General features: G+C 43.7%; 1 protein-coding gene across 2 annotated transcripts in view; it reads left to right on the top strand.

The window, feature by feature from the left end:
• STX1A (syntaxin 1A) overlaps nucleotides 1-24,908 on the top strand; it is a 235,776-nt gene that overhangs the window by 179,033 nt on the left and 31,835 nt on the right. For both annotated transcript variants that reach the window (XM_075335363.1, XM_075335364.1), the window contains exon 5: nucleotides 5,697-5,770. In XM_075335363.1, the coding sequence (XP_075191478.1) occupies nucleotides 5,697-5,770 (74 nt within the window). The remainder of the gene's footprint in view (nucleotides 1-5,696; nucleotides 5,771-24,908) is intronic.

Raw genomic sequence — 24,908 nt, 5'->3', positions numbered from 1 at the left:
GCAGTAGACTTCCAGCCAAGAGGAATGCAGGACCTGGCGGCCATGACCAGGAATCTCAGCAAGGAGCGCTTGTATTTAGAGATCGGGAGTTCTGATAATTGTAGTAAAAACAACTCCGGACCCAGTGTCTCTTTCGTCCCGGTCACCTGTCTGATTACCTGCTTCACCTCTGACCAAAACCTTTGCAGAGAGGGACATGACCAGATAACATGTACATAGTCACCCTCCTCTAATCCACATCGCCAACATGTGGGGTCCACTGAGGGGAATATCCTATGCAGCCTAGTCGGGACTCTGTACCACCTTGCCAGCAGTTTATAGTTGGCCTCCAGCAATCTGGAGCTGATCAATGTTTTATGTGCTAACAGTAGAATTTTATCTCTTTGCGTGACAGTCAGGGCAATCCCCAGATCCCTCTCCCACTGCTTCAGGTAGGCCAGAAGGGGCAAGTCTCCTGGGTCCGATAGCATGATGTATACAAGGGAGAGTGAATGCCGAAGAACACCCCCCTCTAGACACAGTTTTTCAAACCTCGTGGGGGTCCTGCATACTGAGTGAAGCAGGGGAGGGAGCCCAGAAAATGCCTCAGTTGCATCGCCCTCCATCTCCCCATAGGGTTCGGGGTCAGGAGACTACGGATATCCTCAAGAGGTAACCAGTCCCCCCCTCCTCCCAGGTGACAAGCTCTAAAACTACCCCCCTGGGCCCAGCCCCGAAAGACAGGGTCCGAGAGGCCGGGACGGAACTCCGGGTCACCTAATATGGGCGACATGCAGGAAGGCACTGGAGGGAGAAGACGCCGAATCTCGCTTTTCGAGCAGCATTCCAGGGTGGCACCAATAAGTGGGTGAAATTTCAAATTTGTCGGAGAAAATTGCAAAAGCCAAGGAGTGGCCAGGAGGTGTATGTCCGAGAAACTCTGTTCCAGTGCCACCCATGCCTACATTCCCTCTTTAACCAAATTATTGGAAAGAAAAAACAAATTCGAGTCCGGCGTAATCCAATCAGGGAGTCCCACGACGATCCATACTCACTGTCCCAGACAATGAAGAACAGAATGTTCCCCATTGGCTGGGAGAGCAGTGCAGTGACCTGAGCTAACATCATGAGGTCAGGCCAGGTGACTGCAGGGCATGACCAGCACTGACTTCAGGAGGTTAGCTAGGTACATTACCTGTGGTGATGTACGCCGCTGCACTCCTGTTGTCAGCGCTTTTCACTGACTTCTATGCCTGCTGCATTCTCAGATCACCTCTTGCGAGCGGCCCGTGACATCACCGCTAGTCACAGTCTCGGGCCGCCCGCAAGAGGTGATCTGAGAACGCAGCAGCCATAGAAGTCAGTGACAAGCACTGACGTCAGGAGTGCAGGACTGTGCACTCTAACTTCTTGACGGCAATGCTCATCATCCCCACGGCTGCTCGTACTGCAGTGCGGGCAGATGCTGACACACTGCAGTGCGAGCAGCCGCGTGGCTGGCAGGGGAGCAGGACACAGACTGCAGGGGCACCCTACAGAGGTCACACAGAAGTGATTCTGTGCGGCTTCCGGGGATTTGGCGGACCCTTTGACTTGTATTGAGTTACGGTCCGTTATTACAGAACAGAATAGGATATACGGCATCGGATGTGTTTTTTTTGTAGGATCGGATGCACACGAAAGTGCTTCCGTGTGCCATCCGATCCTACACAAAAGACATTAAAAAGATGGTCCTGTCAGTAGGTCCGCAAAAAAACAGGAACTGACAAGACAAACGGAACGGTCGTCTGAATGAGCCCTTAAGGAGAGGTGATCAATATAAAAGTGGTGGACAATCCCTTTAAAATCCATCGATAGTGCTACAAAATCTCTCTGTTTAGCCCAAGTCATAAAAGGCAGGAAACAATCAACTGGTTATTAAATAGAAGCAATGTATTCAGACCACGGCTCCTAATAATCAGCTGTTAGATTTAGCTTTATTCAGATACATCAATTAATAATTACTATGTGTGTGCAGCTACTCTTCCATTGATAATTTACTCTTAACACTTTCAATTACATAAAGCAGATTAGGCCGAATGCATTTAATATTATTATGTACAAGCCGGCTGAATGGTGTTCATTTATTACATAGGAGTTTATGGAGCTTGTCAGAGATCTGATGAAGTCCAACCCTAACGATTCATACAGACCAGACGTTTTTTGCATACAATGTTTTACCTAGAATAGTCTACAGGGCTGTTTTTTTTTGTTTTGCTTGTGGAAATCATGAAAAATATGTGAAAATCAGATGTCTGAATGAGGCCTTAGGCTGAAAATCAAACTTCACACCTCCTCACACGTCCACTTTCACACGTACTGAAGTTCACGCACATACTCATTAAAATCTGTGTTGATTTTCACAACTCCATGTTTTCACATGGACCGAGTGTCCATGTGATCCACATGGAGATATGTCCGTTTTTTACTGTCAGCGTAGATTAAAAGGGTCAACAGAAGTGTATCGGCCCATGAACAAAAACATACGGCACATAGATGATATCTTTGTTCCGTTCGTGTAACACTGACCAAAATTAATTGCATTCAAGAAATTAATGATTTTTATGTGCAAAGATAGCTAAATAGATGATAGGTAGTTAATAGATAGGGAGATAGATTTTACAGCTATTAACCAAATAAATAATTAAAAAAAAAATGACGTAGGGTCCCCTTTATTTTTGATAACCAGCAATGGTAAAGCAAACAACTGTGAGTTGATATTATCAGGCTGGGAAAGTCCATGGTTATTGGGCACTTCCCGGCCTAAAAATACCAGCCCGCAATCACTCTAGAATTGGCGCACCACAAAAGATACGATAATTCTGGACCTTTGCCTCAGCTCTTCCCGATTACACTGATGCAGTGGCAATCGAGGTAATGGTTTAGTGGGTTGATATCAGCTGTTTAGTATCAGCTGGCATCAAGTACTGATGTAAGTAATGGAGAGGCATCTATAAGACACCCCCCAATACTAACCCAGCAATCCCCCCCAAAAAAAGCGACACAAAAAAAATAATTTATTTCAATAAACACTCCCTGAAACTTTCCCTCATTTAAAATTTTATTAAAAAAGAGTAGTCCAGGGAATCAGTCGTAGTATAAAAAAGGAAATCTGAAAAAAAATACAAACATAACAAGCATAGAAAAATGAAACAAGACATTTACCCTCAGTCACCATTTTATATAAAAAAAAAAAGAAATAATTCCCAGCTGATCCGACATACTCCAGAGATTCTGATAAACAAAGTGTATGGAGCATCATTCTGACACTCCATAAACTTTTCTTACGGGAATTTCGGTTCACACTGCGCTGCATGACACAGAGCGCTTTTGAAGAGCGGTGACATCAGTAACGTTACCTCTATTCAGGGTCTCTGGGTCACAATGCGCTGTGCATGACTTGGCGACTCTGATCAGTGGTAATGTTACTGATGTCACCGCTCATCAGAGGCACAGGGTCTCGCTTAGCGCAGCATGACCCCAAATTGTCTGTAAGCAGAGAAAAATCCAAAGCAGGTCCAGAGTGAATACGATGAACAAAGTCTATGGAGCATCGTTCTGACACATCATAGACTTTGTTCATTGGACTCGCTCTGGATTTATTCCTTTTTATGGCAATAAAGTGGTGAACAAGGTTAGTTGTCTTGTTTGCTTTTTCTGTGTTTTAAAATTTCTTGTTTTTTGCAGGCTTCCATTTATGGAGTACAACGGATTCCTTGGATTCCGCGGATCTTCTTTTTTATAATAAAGTGGTGAATGAGGAGAGGGAAAGTATTGGAGAATGTTTTTTCTTTTTTTGGTGTGTGTGTTTCTTACTTTTTGTTACTCGATTAGTAATGGCAGTGGCTGATAGACACCTCTCCATTACTAACGCCAGGGCATCATGCCAGCTGACACAACACAGCTGACATCAACCCCATAAACCATTATCTCTATAGACACTGCACCAGAGCAATCGGGAACAGCCAGGGTGAAGTGCCAGAATTGGTGCATCTAATGTGTTTCACCACTTTTGGTGGAAGCTGTGGGCTGGTATTTTTAGACTGGAAAGGGATCAATTGCCATGGACCTTCCAAGGCTGATAATATCAGCCCGCAGCTGTCTGCTTTACCTTTGCTGGTTATTGAAAATGGGGGGGAACCCTACGTCATTTTTTTCTTTTCATTATTTATTTGGTTAACAGCTATAAAATCTATTTATTATCTTTGCACATCTTTAACACATTAAAAACATTAATTTCAGTGTCATGCGTTTTGTTTCCGGTACGTGTCACACGGATGGCACATGGATGATACACATGTACACACGGATGGCCACACGAATGGTCAAAAAGGAAAATTAATTAATGCGGTTTTTTTTTAAAAGGATGTGTGAAAGGGGCGTCACACCCAATACACATATAGGTACATCTCAATAAATTAAAATATCATAAAAAAGTTAATATATTTCAATAATTCAATACAAAAAGGGAAACATATTATATAGTCATTACACAGAGTGGTCTATTCCAAGTGTTTATTTCTCTTAATGTTGATGATTATGGTATTTTGCACTGAATTACTGAAGAAAATAAACTTTTTGATGATCTTCTAATTTATTGAGATGCACTTGTACATGCTCCAGGATAGTTTTAAACAATACAAAGTTGATTTGATGTATTGATGTTTTTCAAATCTAAATGTTCTATGAAACTTGCACATTTTCTCTCTTCCATATTATTTGTGAGGTTATCTCTCTAAAGAAAGTGACTTATTTAATATAACAGTTGCGTTTTGTGCTCAGAGAAAAAGAAAAATTAGAAATAGAGGCTACAAAGAGGAACTCTAGTAAAAAATGCAGGATATAAGTTATTACCAGAAATAGTGTTATTCACCATATATACACAGGACTGTATTCTGAAAGGTAATCTGAAACGACAGGTACGCTTTAATGCCAGTGTGCGAACTAACACTAAAAAGTAAAGCAAATTTGGAATATTCCTGTCTACAATCATAAATAGAGATGAGCGGACCCGGGGAAGTTCGGTTTGGTAGCTTCTGCCAGACTTTAGATAAAATTCGGGACCCGGACTTGACCGGAACCCTAATGAAAATCTCTGATTTTTCAGTTCAGGTCTCTGTACACATGCAGCCAGCCATAAACAGATCCGGGGGCGGGTGAGCGGGTTTTTTCCATTTTTCTTAGTTTGGGTCACGCTACGATCTCGCTATTGTTACCCCCAATGTGAGCCATTCATACACTGCAAGTAGCTCGCACTGGGCTGAGCACCGAGTGTACCCGAGCACAGCGATGGTGTTCATACGTAAAGCATCCAAACTCAGAATCTGAACTCTGTTTTTTGCATAAAGTCTGTATTTGATACGAACGTTGAAACTCGGGTTCTTGTTTGTACTGAACATGGACTTTACAAAAAATCAGTTATCAGATGTAGTATGTACAAAACAGAAAAAGAATAAACCCCTCTGTCCCCCAAAGATACTCTGTTTATGGCTGGCTGTATGTGGGCAGAGACCCGAACTGCCCAATAAGTGACTTCCAATGAGGTTCGGGTCCAGAACAGAATTTATTCCAAAGTCCATCCAACTGAACCTGCTGAACCTGAATTTCCAAGACTCCACTCATCTCTAATCATAAATATATGAAGGACAAACCGAAATGTCTCATATCTCTTTTTTCAGATATTGAACAAAGCATTGAACAGGAAGAGGCCATGAATCGCTCATCTGCCGATCTGCGCATCCGAAAAACACAGGTAAGAAGCTGAAACCCTGTGAGTCCAATGCTACTGCCCTATAACCTGATCACAGTACAGGATTGCTTATACCGGACTTACCATACCGTTCTGTATTGTCACAATGAAAGGTAAAAACATCACATAGTTCATCAACAGAACTGCAAAACAATAAAAGTACAGTTAAAATTCAGACTTAAAGGGGTTGTTTATTTCTGCAGCCAAATTCCTATATAATAGTCACAGGATAGCAAGTCACAGAAAGTAGTCCTAGCCTAATTCAAGGATATTACAACATATTTTACCCAATATCATTTACTACATTACATTTTTGCAGCATGTACAAAAAGTGGTTGTCCTATATAGGAAAATATGCTCTTAAAAATGGTGGCATACTCCACCTTTTAGCATCCCCACGGATCCAGAGCATGCCACACCAGCAGTCTGCACTGGCTCTGGAAGTGATGCCCACTCTGTTTGGAACCAACCAGGCTGCAGTGTGATTGGCTACAATGGTCATGTGACTAGATGTTTCTCTGATGACGTATTCTGATCACCTATAATAGGCTGTAGAGGTCCTCTGACTTCCAGTCGAAGCCACCATCGCTTCTGGAGCGAGTACTCATATTGGGAGTGGTTTGAGACAGAGCCATGGAGACACTGGAAAGTTGTCACGATTCCTCTGTGCAGGGTATCTTGCACGCAGGTGATGCTCTGCTGCGCATTCATAAATTACGGAGTTGGCAGTGACATTATTTTTCTGTGCAGAGCATCTTGCACACAAGTGATGCTCTGCCACACCTTCCTGAACTATAGAGCTGGCAGTGACATGTTTCCTTTGTGCAGAGCATCTTGCATTTGGAGATGCTCTGCTGTGTATCTTTGAGCACTAGCTAACAGGTTGTTTGATAGCACAGGAGTCCATGCAGGTTCTGGGAGGTGCTGATTACTCAGGTGTTCCATTTTCCTGGTAATTGCTGTGTTTCATTACTGAGCATGTGTGTCGCCCCAGGGATGTTGTTCCTCTTCAGGGACGCCACAGGGCTTCTTCAGTATGGCAACAGGTACTATCAGTTTTGTATATGTCCCCCTCACACACACCAAAACCTGCACAATCAACATGCAACCCTGGCACACGAGTCAGACTAAAGAACTGAGACAGGTTTCCAGAATTGCTGAGCGCAGATGGAAGAAGTCTCATTCCACTGAGCACTTAATTGCATATAAAGAGTCCCTCACCACCTTCAAGTACACACTCACTGCTGCAAAACAAACCTACTTCTCATCCCTCATATCCTCTCTCTCACAACCCTAAACAGCTATTCAACACTTTCAATTCTCTCCTCCATCCTACAGCAGTACCTCCCTCTCCTCTCCTCTCAGCTGAAGACTTTGCCTCTTTCTTCAAGCAGAAGATTGACAACATCAGAGCAGGCTTTGGCCCACAATCACCACGGCCCCTCATCATAGCTACTCAGCCCTCTTCCTCCAAATCCAGCTTCTCTACCATGACAGAAAACAATCTTTCCACTCTACTCTCAAGATCACATCTAACCACCTGTGCACTGGACCCGCTCCCATCGCACCTCATCCCCAACATCACCGCAGTCCTCATCCCAGCCCTAACCCATCTCTTCAACCTATCACTAACAAGTGGTATATTCCCCTCATGCTTTAAACATGCCTCCATTACACCCATCCTCAAAAAGCCCTCCCTTGACCCATCCTCTGTGTCAAACTATCGCCCCATATCCCTTCTCCCCTATGCCTCAAAACTACTGGAACAGCATGTCCATCTTGAATTGTCCTCATACCTCTCCTCCAGCTCCCTCTTTGACCAGCTACAATCTGGCTTCCGACTGCATCACTCTACTGAAACTGCTCTAACCAAAGTCACCAATGATCTACTAACCGCTATAACCAAACGACACTACTCTATCCTCCTCCTCCTGGACCTGTCCTCTGCCTTCGACACAGTAAACCATTCCTTCCTACTACAGATTCTCTCATCTTTGGGCATCACAGACTTGGCCCTATCTTGGATCTCTCATACCTAACCGACCGGACTTTCAGCATCTCCCATGCTCACACCACTTTCTCATCTGGCCCCCTATCTGTCGGTGTCCCGCAAGGCTCAGTTCTTGGACCCCTGCTGTTCTCCATCTACACCTTCAGCATGGGACAGCTCATAGAGTTCCACGGCTTTCAGTATCCTCTCTATGCCGATGACACACAGATCTACCTCTCTGGACCTGACATTACCTCTCTACTAACCAAAATTCCACAATGTCTGTCTGCTATTTCATCCTTCTTCTCTGCGCGATTCCTAAATCTTAACATGGACAAAACAGAGTTCATTGTCTTTCCTCCCCCTCACTCATCTCCTCCAACAAGCCTTTCCATCAAACTTGATGGTTGCTCACTCTCCCCCGTCTCACAAGCTTGTTGTCTTGGAGTAACCCTCGACTCTGCTCTATCCTTCAAGCCACACATCCAAGCCCTCTTTACCTCATGCAGACTACAACTCAAAAATATCTCCCGGATAATAATAATCTTTATTTCTATAGCGCCAACATATTCCGCAGCGCTTTACAATTCAGGAGGCTCATATACATATCATATACATAAACATAGACAAACAAGTAACAATTATAGAAGATACAATATGTAAAGGGAAAAAAAAGGCAACCCTGCTCGTGAGAGCTTACAATCTACAATGAGATGGGGGGAGGGGCAAGGTACAAGTGCTTATTTACAATGACAATCCAGCCATCTCAAGGAAATGGGGGATAGATAATGGCTTCCTGGACCAGTTGGCCAGAGCCTTGAGATGCATTTGGGTGCCATGGAGTTTGACGTGGGGTTATGTTCTGAGAAGTTGTAGAGGGATTAGATGAAATTAGTTTGGCTAGGGAGTGTGATAGGCCGCCCTAAAAAGATGCGTTTTTAGGGAGCGTCTGAAGCTGAGTAAGTTGTGATTTTTCCTAACTTCTTGGGGTAGAGCGTTCCAGAGGTTTGGTGCAGCTCGGAAGAAGTCTTGGATTCGGGAGTGGGAGGTTCGAATTAGTGTGGATGTTAGTCGAAAGTCATTTGCAGAGCGTAGAGAATGGGTGGGATGATAGACAGAGAGGAGGGTGGAGATGTAGGGGGGTGCTGCACTGTGGAGAGCTTTGTGGGTGAGAACAAGCAGTTTGAATTGGATCCTGTGATATATGGGCAGCCAGTGCAATGACTGGCACAGACCAGAGGCATCCGAGTAGCGGTTGGCCAGATAGGTGATCCTGGCTGCTGCATTAAGGATGGATTGTAGAGGAGAGAGTCTAGTTAGGGGGAGACCAATTAATAGAGAGTTACAGTAGTCAAGGCGAGAGTGGATCAGGGCCACGGTGAGGGTTTTTGTCGTTTCCATTGTCAGAAAGGGGCGGATTCTAGAGATGTTCTTGAGGTGCAAGCGGCAGGAGCGGGCAAGAGATTGTATGTGGGAGGTGAAGGAGAGATCAGTGTCAAGCGGGCTTGCTGCCTAGGACTTATCGTTGTGCCACACACAGAGAGGAAGATGTCAGGTTTAGGAAGGTTGGGAGATGGAGGGAAAAGCAGAAGTTCAGTTTTGGAAAGGTTAAGTTTCAGATAGAGAGCAGACATGACATTGCAAACTGCAGTCAGGCAGTCACATGTGTTCTGTAGTACAGCGGGGGTGAGCTCAGGGGATGAGGTGTATAGCTGTGTGTCATCAGCATAAAGATGGTACTGGAAGCCAAATCTGCTGATGGTCATTCCAATTGGGGCAGTGTACAGGGAGAAAAGAAGAGGGCCAAGAACTGAACCTTGAGGGACCCCAACAGTGAGAGGAAGAGGAGAAGATGTGGTGCCAGCAAATGATACGCTGAATGAGCGGCCAGAAAGATAGGAAGAGAACCAGGAAAGAACAGTGTCCTTTAGGCCGATAGAATGGAGCATAGAGAGAAGGAGATGGTGGTCAACAGTGTCGAAGGCGGCAGAAAGGTCAAGGAGAATAAGCAGAGAGTGGTCACCGTTACGTTTTGCTGTCAATAGGTCATTGGTCACTTTGACAAGGGCAGTTTCTGTTGAGTGTAAAGGGCGGAAGCCAGACTGTAAAGAATCTAGAAGAGAGTGAGAGGAGAGGTAGCGGGTGAGGCGAGAGTAGATCAGGCGCTCCAAGAGTTTAGAGATGAAGGAGAGATTGGAGACTGGTCTGTAGTTGCTTGTGCAGGACGGATCAAGGGAAGGGTTTTTTAATAATGGAGTAATGATAGAGTGTTTGAGGGAGGAAGGGAAGATACCAGAAGAGAGAGAGAGATTGAAGATTTTAGTTAGGTGAGTAGTGACAACCGGAGAGAGGGACTAGAGAAGGTGTGAGGGGAAGGGATCAGTAGGGCAAGTGGTAGGACGAGAAGAAGAGAGGAGCCTGGAGACGTCCTCCTCTGTGACTGGGTCAAATGTTGAAAGTGAGCTTAATGGGATATGGGGAGGGATGGGATTCACAAAGCTTGGTGGCTGGCTCCGGATCCGTGCTTTCCTTAACCAAGAATCAGCAAAAACATTAGTGCATGTCCTCATCATCTCCCGCCTCGACTACTGCAACCTCCTGCTCTCTGGCCTCCCTGCCAACACTCTTGCACCCCTCCAATCTATCCTAAACTCTGCGGCACGCTTAATCCACCTAACCCCTCGCTATTCCCCAGCCTTGCCACTCTGCCAATCCCTTCACTGGTTTCCCATCGCCCAACAACTGCACTTCAAAAAATTAACCATGACATACAAAGCCATCCACAACCTGTCTCCTCCTTACATCTGTGACCTAGTCTCCCAGTACCTACCTGCACTCAACCTCAGATCCTCACAAGATCTCCTTCTCTACTCCTCTCTTCTCTCCTCTTCCCACAATCGCGTACAAGATTTCTCCCGTGCCTCCCCCATACTGTAACACAGACCTGGGCAAGGGGCGGCCCGCGGGCCACATCCGGCCCGCCTACTCTCTGTGACCGGCCCGCCTGGCTCAGGGCGTCCTTGCTGGCCGGTCACTGATGAGGGCAATCTGACCTGTTGTGCGGAGCTCCAGGCTCCGGGAGGCCTGTGGTCAGATTGCCCTCATCACACGCTGCGTGCCGGGTAGGAAACAGAGGACAGATCCTGAAGCTCCGCACAGTCAGTGCAGGCAGCGGAACGCAGGAATCTCTCCTCTGTTCCCTGCGGCAGCTTTTCTCTGTGACACACGCACGCCCTGATATCGTCAGTACGGCGCGTGTGTCATTTGAAAAGTTCCCGCCCGGCAGCAGAAGACGTTGCAGCAGCGGCTCCTAGGAATACAGCGTTGGTGCAGCCTGGGCATGTGAAAGACAAGCCGCTCAGCGGGGGAACATACGGAGGAGCCTGAGGAGGGGACAATAAGAAGACAGGTGAGTGGTTACTAGTAACCTGCGGGGGCAATGGGGGGGGTTAACTGTTGACAAATATTTGGGGTGTAGGGGTGCAGTATATGGGAATGTAGTTTTACAGGTGTGGTATATGGGGGGGTGTAGTGGTGTACTATATAGTGGTGTAGTATAATACAGGTGTATATAGGGGTGTAGTATAATACAGGTGTATGTAGTGGTGTAGTGGTGTAGTATAATACAGGTGTATATAGTGGTGTAGTGGTGTAGTATAATACAGGTGTATATAGTGGTGTAGTATATTACAGGTGTATATAGTGGTGTAGTGGTGTAGTATATTACAGGTGTATATAGTGGTGTAGTGGTGTAGTATAATACAGGTGTATATAGTGGTGTAGTGGTGTAGTATAATACAGGTGTGTATAGTGGTGTAGTGGTGTAGTATAATACAGGTGTATATAGGGGTGTAGTATAATATAGGGGTGTAGTGGTGTAGTATATTACAGGTGTATATAGTGGTGTAGTATATTACAGGTGTATATAGTGGTGTAGTGGTGTAGTATAATACAGGTGTATATAGTGGTGTAGTGGTGTAGTATAATACAGGTGTATATAGGGGTGTAGTATAATACAGGTGTATATAGGGGTGTAGTGGTGTAGTATAATACAGGTGTAAATAGGGGTGTAGTGGTGTAGTATAATACAGGTGTATATAGGGGTGTAGTATAATACAGGTGTATATAGTGGTGTAGTATAATACAGGTGTATATAGGGGTGTAGTATAATACAGGTGTATATAGTGGTGTAGTATAATACAGGTGTATATAGGGGTGTAGTATAATACAGGTGTATATAGGGGTGTAGGGGTGTTGTATAATACAGGTGTATATAGGGGTGTAGGGGTGTAGTATAATACAGGTGTATATAGGGGTGTAGTGGTGTAGTATAATACAGGTGTATATAGGAGTGTAGGGGTGTAGTATAATACAGGTGTATATAGGGGTGTAGGGGTATAGTATAATACAGGTGTATATAGGGGTGTAGTGGTGTAGTATAATACAGGTGTATATAGGGGTGTAGGGGTGTAGTATAATACAGGTGTATATAGGGGTGTAGTATAATACAGGTGTGTATATAGGGGTGTAGTGGTGTAGTATAATACAGGTGTATATAGGAGTGTAGTGGTGTAGTATATTACAGGTGTATATAGGGGTGTAGTGGTGTAGTATATTACAGGTGTATATAGTGGTGTAGTATAATACAGGTGTATATAGTGGTGTAGTGGTGTAATATAATACAGGTGTATATAGGGGTGTAGTATAATACAGGTGTATATAGGGGTGTAGTGGTGTAGTATAATACAGGTGTATATAGGGGTGTAGTGGTGTAGTATAATACAGGTGTATATAGGGGTGTAGTGGTGTAGTATAATACAGGTGTATATAGTGGTGTAGTGGTGTAGTATAATACAGGTGTATATAGGGGTGTAGTATAATACAGGTGTATATAGGGGTGTAGTGGTGTAGTATAATACAGGTGTAAATAGGGGTGTAGGGGTGTAGTATAATACAGGTGTAAATAGGGGTGTAGTGGTGTAGTATAATACAGGTGTATATAGGGGTGTAGTATAATACAGGTGTATATAGTGGTGTAGTATAATACAGGTGTATATAGGGGTGTAGTATAATACAGGTGTATATAGTGGTGTAGTATAATACAGGTGTATATAGGGGTGTAGTATAATACAGGTGTATATAGGGGTGTAGGGGTGTTGTATAATACAGGTGTATATAGGGGTGTAGGGGTGTAGTATAATACAGGTGTATATAGGGGTGTAGTGGTGTAGTATAATACAGGTGTATATAGGAGTGTAGGGGTGTAGTATAATACAGGTGTATATAGGGGTGTAGGGGTATAGTATAATACAGGTGTATATAGGGGTGTAGTGGTGTAGTATAATACAGGTGTATATAGGGGTGTAGGGGTGTAGTATAATACAGGTGTATATAGGGGTGTAGTATAATACAGGTGTATATAGGGGTGTAGTGGTGTAGTATAATACAGGTGTATATAGGAGTGTAGTGGTGTAGTATATTACAGGTGTATATAGGGGTGTAGTGGTGTAGTATAATACAGGTGTATATAGTGGTGTAGTATAATACAGGTGTATATAGTGGTGTAGTATAATACAGGTGTATATAGTGGTGTAGTATAATACAGGTGTATATAGTGGTGTAGTATAATACAGGTGTATATAGGGATGTAGGGGTGTAGTATAATACAGGTGTATATAGGGGTGTAGTGGTGTAGTATAATACAGGTGTATATAGGGGTGTAGGGGTGTAGTATAATACAGGTGTATATAGTGGTGTAGTATAATACAGGTGTATATAGGGGTGTAGTATAATACAGGTGTATATAGTGGTGTAGTATAATACAGGTGTATATAGTGGTGTAGTATAATACAGGTGTAAATAGGGGTGTAGGGGTGTAGTATAATACAGGTGTATATAGGGGTGTAGTATAATACAGGTGTATATAGGGGTGTAGTGGTGTAGTATAATACAGGTGTATATAGGAGTGTAGTGGTGTAGTATATTACAGGTGTATATAGTGGTGTACTAGTGTAGTATAATACAGGTGTATATAGTGGTGTAGTGGTGTAGTATAATACAGGTGTATATAGTGGTGTAGTATAATACAGGTGTATATAGCGGTGTAGTATAATACAGGTGTAAATAGGGGTGTAGTATAATACAGGTGTATATAGGGGTGTAGTGGTGTAGTATAATACAGGTGTATATAGGAGTGTAGGGGTGTAGTATAATACAGGTGTATATAGGGGTGAAGGGGTGTAGTATAATACAGGTGTATATAGGGGTGTAGTGGTGTAGTATAATACAGGTGTATATAGGGGTGTAGTATAATACAGGTGTATATAGTGATGTAGTGGTGTAGTATAATACAGGTGTATATAGGGGTGTAGTATAATACAGGTGTATATAGGGGTGTAGTGGTGTAGTATAATACAGGTGTATATAGGGGTGTAGTGGTGTAGTATAATGCAGGTGTATATAGGGGTGTAGTATAATACAGGTGTATATAGGAGTGTAGAGGTGTAGTATAATACAGGTGTATATAGGGGTGAAGGGGTGTAGTATAATACAGGTGTATATAGGGGTGTAGTGGTGTAGTATAATACAGGTGTATATAGTGGTGTAGTATAATACAGGTGTATGTAGTGGTGTAGTATAATACAGGTGTATATAGGGGTGTAGTATAATACAGGTGTATATAGGGGTGTAGTGGTGTAGTATAATACAGGTGTATATAGGGGTGTAGTGGTGTAGTATAATGCAGGTGTATATAGGGGTGTAGTGGTGTAGTATTATACAGGTGTATATAGGAGTGTAGTGGTGTAGTATAATACAGGTGTATATAGTGGTGTAGTATAATACAGGTGTATATAGTGGTGTAGTATAATACAGGTGTAAATAGGGGTGTAGTATAATACAGGTGTATATAGGGGTGTAGTGGTGTAGTATAATACAGGTGTATATAGGAGTGTAGGGGTGTAGTATAATACAGGTGTATATAGGGGTGAAGGGGTGTAGTATAATACAGGTGTATATAGAGGTGTAGTGGTGTAGTATAATACAGGTGTATATAGGGGTGTAGTATAATACAGGTGTATATAGTGATGTAGTGGTGTAGTATAATACAGGTGTATATAGGGGTGTAGTATAATACAGGTGTATATAGGGGTGTAGTGGTGTAGTATAATACAGGTGTATATAGGGGTGTAGTGGTGTAGTATAATGCAGGTGTATATAGGGGTGTAGTGGTGTAGTATTATACAGGTGTATATAGGAGTGTAGTGGTGTAGTATATTACAGGTGTATATAGGGGTGTAGTGGTGTAGTATATTACAGGTGTATATAGGGGTGTAGTGGTGTAGTATATTACAGGTGTATATAGTGGTGTAGTGGTGTAGTATAATACAGGTGTATATAGTGGTGTAGTGGTGTAATATAATACAGGTGTATATAGGGGTGTAGTATAATACAGGTGTATATAGGGGTGTAGTGGTGTAGTATAATTCAGGTGTATATAGGGGTGTAGTATAATACAGGTGTATATAGGGGTGTAGTGGTGTAGTATAATACAGGTGTATATAGGAGTGTAGTGGTGTAGTATATTACAGGTGTATATAGGGGTGTAGTGGTGTAGTATAATACAGGTGTATATAGTGGTGTAGTGGTGTAGTATAATACAGGTGTATATAGTGGTGTAGTATAATACAGGTGTATATAGTGGTGTAGTATAATACAGGTGTAAATAGGGGTGTAGGGGTGTAGTATAATACAGGTGTGTATAGGGGTGTAGTGGTGTAGTATAATACAGGTGTATATAGGGGTGTAGTGGTGTAGTATAATACAGGTGTATATAGGGGTGTAGTGGTGTAGTATAATACAGGTGTATATAGGGGTGTAGTGGTGTAGTATAATACAGGTGTATATAGGGGTGTAGTGGTGTAGTATATTACAGGTGTATATAGGGGTGTAGTGGTGTAGTATATTTCAGGTGTATATAGGGGTGTAGTGGTGTAGTATATTACAGGTGTATATAGTGGTGTAGTATAATACAGGTGTATATAGTGGTCTAGTATAATACAGGTGTATATAGTGGTGTAGTGGTGTAGTATAATACAGATGTATATAGTGGTGTAGTGGTGTAGTATAATACAGGTGTATATAGTGGTGTAGTATAATACAGGTGTATATAGTGGTGTAGTATAATACAGGTGTATATAGTGGTGTAGTGGTGTAGTATAATACAGGTGTAAATAGGGGTGTAGTATAATACAGGTGTATATAGGGGTGTAGTATAATACAGGTGTATATAGGGGTGTAGGGGTGTAGTATAATACAGGTGTATATAGGGGTGTAGTGGTGTAGTATAATACAGGTGTAAATAGGGGTGTAGGGGTGTAGTATAATACTGGTGTAAATAGGGGTGTAGTGGTGTAGTATAATACAGGTGTATATAGGGGTGTAGTATAATACAGGTGTAAATAGTGGTGTAGTATAATACAGGTGTATATAGGGGTGTAGTATAATACAGGTGTATATAGTGGTGTAGTATAATACAGGTGTATATAGGGGTGTAGTATAATACAGTTGTATATAGGGGTGTAGGGGTGTAGTATAATACAGGTGTATGTAGGGGTGTAGTATAATACAGGTTTATATAGTGGTGTAGTATAATACTGGTGTAAATAGAGGTGTAGGGGTGTAGTATAATCAGGTGTATATAGGGGTGTAGTAGTGTAGTATAATACAGGTGTATATAGCGGTGTAGTGGTGTAGTATAATACAGGTGTATATAGGGGTGTAGTGGTGTAGTATAATACAGGTGTATATAGGGGTGTAGTATAATACAGGTGTATAAAGGGGTGTAGTGGTGTAGTATAATACAGGTGTATATAGGGGTGTAGTGATGTAGTATATAGTGGTATAGTATATAGAGGTGTAGTTTATTACAGGTGTAGTGTATAGGGATGTATATTACAGGTGTAGTATGTGTTGGGTGTAGTGATGTAGTATTTGGGGATTGTGTGTGTGTATGTATGTATACATTGTGTGTATGTGTATATATATTATATACACACACAGTATATACGCGTGTGTGTGTGTGTATATAATATATATATATATATATATATATATATATATATATATATATATATATATATATATATATAGTAGAACCGAGTTAATTATATTAGTCCGGCCCTCTAAAACCATCCCAACTTCTCATGCGGCCCCATGGGAAAATTAAGTGCCCACCTCTGATCTAACAAAGCAAAACAATCACTGATCTCGGGGAGACCAGCCAGAGAAACCACTGCCGGCAAGCCAGCGAGGGCGCTCAAGACAGTGAAATCCTAGGTACATTGCCCCCTGGGAAATATGCAAATCAAAAAGGTTTTTCGTGGAGCCTCTGTTAGGAGTCTCAACACAGAAACCAGCCAGATATCCCTCCGGGAAGGGCCCAGCCAAGGGGTGACTCTTTTTAGGAGACCACCATAACCACCATATTAAGTGGCCCTTATAGTCAATATCTATCTTTTTGACAAGTTTAAAGATATGACAAGGGAAATACCAAGGCCAGGTATCCATCCACAGACAGCTGTTTCGGGGTATTGCCCCTCATCAGTGTGGAGTAGGATTCTGGCTGGGTGGGAGCAATGCCTAGTAGACCAACAAGCTAGGTACATTTCACTGTCTTGAGCGCCCTCGCTGGCTGCCGGCAGTGGTTTCTCTGGCTGGTCTCCCCGAGATCAGTGATTGTTTTGTTTTGTTGGTCTACTAGGCATTGCTCCCACCCAGCCAGAATCCTACTCCACACTGATGAGGGGCAATACCCCGAAACAGCTGTCTGTGGATGGATACCTGGCCTTGGTATTTCCCTTGTCATATCTTTAAACTTGTCAAAAAGTTTGATATTGACTATAAGGGCCACTTAATATGGTGGTTATGGTGGTCTCCTAAAAAGAGTCACTCCTTGGCTGGGCCCTTCCCAGAGGGATAGCTGGCTGGTTTCTGTGTTAAGACTCCTAACAGAGGCTCCACTGACATTTTTGATTTGCATATTTCCCAGGGGGCAATGTACCTAGGATTTCACGGTCTTGAGCGCCCTCGCTGGCTGCCGGCAGTGGTTTCTCTGGCTGGTCTCCCCGAGATCAGTGATTGTTTTGTTTTGTTGGTCTACTAGGCATTGCTCCCACCCAGCCAGAATCCTACTCCACACTGATGAGGGGCAATACCCCGAAACAGCTGTCTGTGGATGGATACCTGGCCTTGGTATTTCCCTTGTCATATCTTTAAACTTGTCAAAAAGTTGGATATTGACTATAAGGGCCACTTAATGTGGTGGTTATGATGGTCTCGTAAAAAGAGTCACCCCTTGGCTGGGCCCTTCCCGGAGGGATATCTGGCTGGTTTCTGTGTTGAGACACCTAACAGAGGCTCCACGGACCTTTTTGATTTGCATATCCCCCATACTCTGGAACGCTTTACCTCAGCAGATCAAACTCTCCCCTACCATGGAAAGCTTCAAGAGGAACCTCAAGACCCATCTCTTCCAACAAGCCTACAACCTACAATAATCCTCAGTCCAGTACACCACTGCGCAACCAGCTCTGTCCTCACCTATTGTACCATCACCCATTCCCTGTAGACTGTGAGCCCTCGCGGGCAGGGTCCTCTCTCCTCCTATACCAGTCTATTTTGTACTATTAATGATTGTTGTACGTATACCCTCTTTCACTTGTAAAGCGCCATGGAATAAATGGCGCTATAATAATAAATAATAATAATAATATGTTGTGACGCCACTCACGGCTTGCGGTCAGGGATGTGGATGACCGCCACTACAGATTTTACGAGCATCTGGGGCTGATGGGGTCTGCAGTCAGATGATGTAGCCTCCCATGAGGGAGGCAGGCCACAGGGGCTCGGGTGAGCAGAGTAGCGGGTCTGGAATAACACAGGCTGAGTCCAAAAGTCTTTTTAACTGGTTTTTACTCACTTTGATGTTGCTGTGAGCTGACCCGGGCGTTGCGGTGATGAACCAGGTAGGACCAGGTGCTCCTTTTTGCCAGTCTGAGGGTAACCAGTTAGCTCGCCTTCCTAGCACTTCTGTGTTCAGATCACCCACTGACTTGAAGTACCATGGGGTTCTATCCAGGGAGTCGCAACTGCCTTTTCTCCCCTGTGTTTGGCCCGTTTGCCGGCAGCGTGGACCAGGTGAGATGGCTTCAAGCTCTGTCTCCTTATGGGTCCCTGCGTTACTGCTGAGGCTCGGACTCTGTGTGGTTGGTGAGGTACCTGTAGTTCCCCTCACCGGCAGGTTTAGCCGGTCGTTAAACTGGAGTCTCTGCTAGGGACCTGTGCCCCATACGTGCCTAGTCACCAGAGCACCTCTTTACTCTGACTCCCAAGTGACCGTTCTCCCCCGCTAACTGTCACTACACCGCGCAGGGTCTGACTAGTGTGAACGCGCGTATCTCCTAGCGACTGCCACTCACCAGTACCAGACTGGCTCGCTCCACTCCTTTCCTGACAACCTCTGCACCTTAGCTCCCAGCCCCTCCACTACACCCCTTGAAAATATTTGAAAGCTAGCCCTCTCTGGAGACTACCCAAGGGTCCCCTCTAAAGGTGTGGGAGACCTGGTTGCTATGTGTGTGTGCGTACACACCTCGTTCTGGCCCTTAGGATTACCTGGAAGTACTGCCCCAGCATGGGTGCAGTACTCAGTGGTGCCTGACCGGGTCACGGGCGCCACTCATGCTCTCCCAGTATATCGCCAGTCTTACTCTCTGGTTCTGCAGTTGTGCTCTTGGCTTGTGCTTGTGTTCAGATCTAAGTTTTTTGATGCAAGACCGTTGTTTGACTCCTCTGTGCCTGTTCTTGTCATTCCCTCCTGGCTTCTGACCACGTCTCTGTCTGCTTCCTGAATCTAATACGTACTTTCCTGGAATTCTGACTCTCAGCCTGTGACTTGACTGCGTTTCTGCTTACACCCTGTGTCCTCTTGTGTCCTCCTGTTTCCTGACCCTGGCTTGTCTGACTACCCTTCCGTCTATACTACCCAGAAGTAGTGATGAGCATCACAAAGGTGATTGTGCCACCATTTTTTATTCTAAGTGCATAAATTCCTTTTTTTTTCGAGATTGGACAACCCCTTTAAGTGCATGCTGTAAAAAAAATGTAATGTAATAAATAACAAATAAAACGTGATAATTCCTCAAATTTGGCCACACCGGTAATTATTTGATGTGATGTTGCAGCAATGTTGCCACTGGTCTGAATCTGCAGCGTTTTTAACATGTTATAATACTGGTTTCTATAATTTACTGATATTAAATAATGCAGTAAATTGTATTGTAAGATATGAAAACATGTCACCACTCAGTTGGTTCTGCACCAAATAGCCCCATAGATATTAGATCATTCTTGGCTTTCGTGGCCATTCTCTACTGTGTAGGTTGGTTATTGCTTGCAAATTTAGCACAAGTAATTTCTTACAATGACTAACTCCTGACAGACATCTGTTACTAGTCCTTTAGTCATGGTTTCCTTGAGGTTTATTCCATAGAAATTTGCTTTAGAGGGGTTTTTCCTTCTGGAGTCAGGAGGTTGGTAATTTATATACCTTCCAAATACCGTTTGACCCTAGTTATCAAAGTAACTGGAGCCAAAGAGTTTTTTTCACTAAATACATTTCTCATCTATCCAAGTATAGGTGAAAATGTAAAATCTCTGGAGGTAAAAATGCGTTGGTGATCACGTTGGTAGACATGTTCCACCACTGCTCCTTTCACTTCTGTGGCACTCATGATGATAGTGATTACACCAGTTTAATAGAAATTAAATGTGAACACTGACACTCAGGTCACACAAGGAATTTTAAGACCCCAGTTCCTGGACTGGTTGGAACTCCCAGGGTTCATAAACCATATGGACAAAAGCATTGGTACACACATCTTACCTATTGAATGCAAGTTATTCATTATTCAGTCATTGCATGAAAGCCGTACATGACCAAGCTCAATGTCAAGTGTCGGCTGGTGTGGTGTAAAGCACCATCACTGGACTATGGAGCAGTGAAACCCCAGTATTCTGTGGAGTGACAAATCGTGCCTCTTTAGCTGCCATTTGATAGCTAGTTCTTACTTTGTTGAATGTAGAAAACATTATTTTCCTGACTGCTTTGTGCCAAATGTAAAGCCGAATGGAGGAGGGATAATGTTACATTTTCAGGTGTTGGACTATAACGCTCACCGCAGTGCGGTGAGCGTGGGCGAGTGAACCCACTAGACTGCAGCGGAGCTGCGGTAGCTGACCACAAGCAGGACACGGGAGAGTGTAGATAGTGGGCAATAGACAAGGTTTATTGATAATCCTTAAACAGGAAAGGAGTGCGAGGGTGACCAGGAGAGGCTCCACTGGACCATGCACCGGACTCCCCTGGAGGAGCAACCGGGAGCAATCCCCTATACAGGGACTGTCCGGCCTAACCCCAAATGCACGTTCTCCAAGACAGTGATTATGACTCACCGCGTCACAGGGAAAGAGCAAAGTCTCTGGTTAGTGTACCCAGACAGTGGTACAGCACAACGTGCGAAGACACGGCAAACATGAAGGTGAAGTGGAAGTGGCTCCTCCGGATGATGCAAGGTAAGGCTCTGTGGACATGGAACCGCAAGGGAAGCTTGAGACCAAGGAGGAGGCACAGCTTATGGGACTCAGCAAACATGAGTAAATCTAAGGATAGGAAATCACACATTAGTAAGAGGCACAGGAAGAGGTACGCAGCACAACCTCTACACTGACAACATACATAAGGATAGGAAATATTGCCCAAGCACTTCCCATAAGGTGAGGGTGCTTTATATACACAGAGCTGCTCAGCAATATGCTAGGAGGGAATTGCACTCAAAACAGCTCAGTACCAACAGCACCTGCGATGATGTCAGAGGGAGGGGAGGAGTCAGAGATCACATGATCCTTAGTGCATGCAGAATTCTGCAGTGTTACTATGAATGCAGAAGAGCAGGGAGTGCGCGTGGGCTGTGTCAGCTTGCTGGAAACAGTAAGTACAGAACGGACAGAAGCCGTTCCAGCCCTGGTGACGCTGCGTAGAAGCCCCCGGTCCCCATGGCCAGCGGGAACCGGAGTCACAGCGCTTGGGGATGGCACAGAAAGGGGCATGACATGGACTAAATTGCTTAGTTCCAAAGAAGGAAGTCTTGAAGAGGTCAACTATTCCATTTAGAATGGAATATCATAAAATGTAATGTGTAGTGTCACAATAATTGTGTTCATATAGTGTACATGTATCATCTATTTGTCATAGTATAAGCAATTACATACACTCAAAGTCAGGGCTTCACAACATGCGATGTTATGATCTGGTAACCATGGACGATCACAAAAAATCCCATTAATCAGGAAAAAACAAACCACAAGAGTAGTTGGAAACTAAGCTAACCGCAATCCCTTATCTATCGGACAACAATAGAAGTAGCAGTGGGATGTTCCTAACACACCTAGACACCTCGTCACTGCCGGAAAAACTTGCTACACCACAAAGATAGAAATGAATCCTAACTTGCCTCGGAGCAGTCCCCAAAGAAATAGCAAGCCCTCAACATGTAAATGACGGGGATGTAAGAAAACACAATACACAGATAGAAAATATAGATTAGCAAAGGTGAGGCCCGACTTACTAGATACAACAGGACAGGAAAGATAACTGATTGCAGCCAGCAAAAAACTCTGCAAAAAATACCAAACTCCTGATAGAAAAAAGATCTCAGATTACACAGTCTCTTCCTGACTATATCAGGTACTCTTTTGCCAGACACTTTAAACAGAACTGCAGATATAATTGGAAGAAACAAAATCACAGAACAAATAATATTCTTTCTAAAGTGCAAATAATCCAAACATGAATAGGGAGCAAGCTCCCTGTTTTGCTGGAGGAACTGCCCTGCTCACAAAAGCAGAGAGACAGATCCTCACAAACAAGAAACCAAAACACAGACCAAAATGTAATAAGCAGAAACACGGAAAAGTGGGGGAGAACAATATGGAAAAATGGGGGGAGAACAGAATAGAAAGGTAGGGGAGCACAGTATGGAGAGGTGGGAGAGTTTAATAAACTTAGTGAGAGTGATTCTTTAAGTACATATTGGGAGTTAATGGTTTATACAATGCTATTGCATTGTAAAGGGGGTTGATCTGCCATTGTAATTGATCGCTGTACTAAACTTGGTGCAGCTATCATGTGCTGCTGTGAATGACGGTGGTTCTGATGTTGCATTTATGTACTGCTAATGGTCCTGATGCTGCATTTATGTACTGATGGTGGTTCTCATGCTGCATTCCTTTAGTGACAGTGGTTCTGGTGCTGCATTCATGTACTGATGATGGTTCTGATGCTGCATTCATGTATTTATGGTGGTTCTCGTGCTGCATTCCTTTAGCAATGGTGGTTTTGGTGCTGCATTCATGTGCTGACAGTGGTTTTCATGCTGTATCTATTTACTAACAGTGGTCCCAGTTATATACAGTGCCTACAAGTAGTATTCAACCCCCTGCAGATTTAGCAGGTTTGATAAGATGCAAATACGTTAGAGCCTGCAAACTTCAAACAAGAGCAGGATTTATTAACAGATGCATAAATCTTACAAACCAACAAGTTATGTTGCTCAGTTAAATTTTAATACATTTTCAACATAAAAGTGTGGGTCAATTATTATTCAACCCCTAGGTTTAATATTTTGTGGAATAACCCTTGTTTGCAATTACAGCTAATAATCGTCTTTTATAAGACCTGATCAGGCCGGCACAGGTTTGGCCCACTCCTCCATGCAGATCTTCTCCAAGTTATCTAGGTTCTTTGGGTGTCTCATGTGGACTTTAATCTTGAGCTCCTTCCACAAGTTTTCAATTGGGTTAAGGTCAGGAGACTGACTAGGCCACTGCAACACCTTGATTTTTTCCCTCTTGAACCAGGCCTTGGTTTTCTAGGCTGTGTGCTTTGGGTCGTTGTCTTGTTGGAAGATGAAATGACGACCCATCTTAAGATCCTTGATGGAGGAGCGGAGGTTCTTGGCCAAAATCTCCAGTTAGGCCGTGCTATCCATCTTCCCATGGATGCAGACCAGATGGCCAGGCCCCTTGGCTGAGAAACAGCCCCACAGCATGATGCTGCCACCACCATGCTTGACTGTAGGGATGGTATTCTTGGGGTCGTATGCAGTGCCATCCAGTCTCCAAACGTCACGTGTGTGGTTGGCACCAAAGATCTCGATCTTGGTCTCATCAGACCAGAGAACCTTGAACCAGTCTGTCTCAGAGTCCTCCAAGTGATCATGAGCAAACTGTAGACTAGCCTTGACATGACGCTTTAAAAGTAAAGGTACCTTACGGGCTTGTCTGGAACGGAGACCATTGCGGTGGAGTACGTTACTTATGGTATTGACTGAAACCAATGTCCCCACTGCCATGAGATCTTCCCGGAGCTCCTTCCTTGTTGTCCTTGGGTTAGCCTTGACTCTTCGGACAAGCCTGGCCTCGGCACGGGTGTAAACTTTCAAAGGCTGTCCAGGCCGTGGAAGGCTAACAGTAGTTCCATAAGCCTTCCACTTCTGGATGATGCTCCCAACAGTGGAGACAGGTAGGCCCAACTCCTTGGAAAGGGTTTTGTACCCCTTGCCAGCCTTGTGACCCTCCATGATCTTGTCTCTAATGGCCTTGGAATGCTCCTTTGTCTTTCCCATGTTGACCAAGTATGAGTGCTGTTCACAAGTTTGGGGAGGGTCTTAATTAGTCAGAAAAGGCTGGAAAAAGAGATAATTAATCCACACATGTGAAGCTCATTGTTCTTGTGCCTGAAATACTTCTTAATACTTTAGGGGAACCAAACAGAATTCTGGTGGTTTGAGGGGTTGAATAATAAATGACCCTCTGAATAAACTTTTCACAATTTAAAACAAAAAGAAATAACATTCTTTTTTGCTGCAGTGCATTTCACACTTCCAGTTCAAATGTCACAATGCCAAGTTAATTCAGAATGTGTAAACCTGCTAAATCTGCAGGGGGTTGAATACTACTTGTAGGCACTGTATTTATGTACTGAAGGTGTATGTATCAATCCATAACTTGTTTCATGTTAAAAATGAAAAATCC

The sequence above is a fragment of the Anomaloglossus baeobatrachus genome, chromosome 2 (assembly GCF_048569485.1).
Source record: "Anomaloglossus baeobatrachus isolate aAnoBae1 chromosome 2, aAnoBae1.hap1, whole genome shotgun sequence".
NCBI lineage: Eukaryota > Metazoa > Chordata > Amphibia > Anura > Aromobatidae > Anomaloglossus > Anomaloglossus baeobatrachus.
Note: the sequence above shows the minus strand (reverse complement) of the source record. Positions and strands in the feature narration are given on the sequence as shown.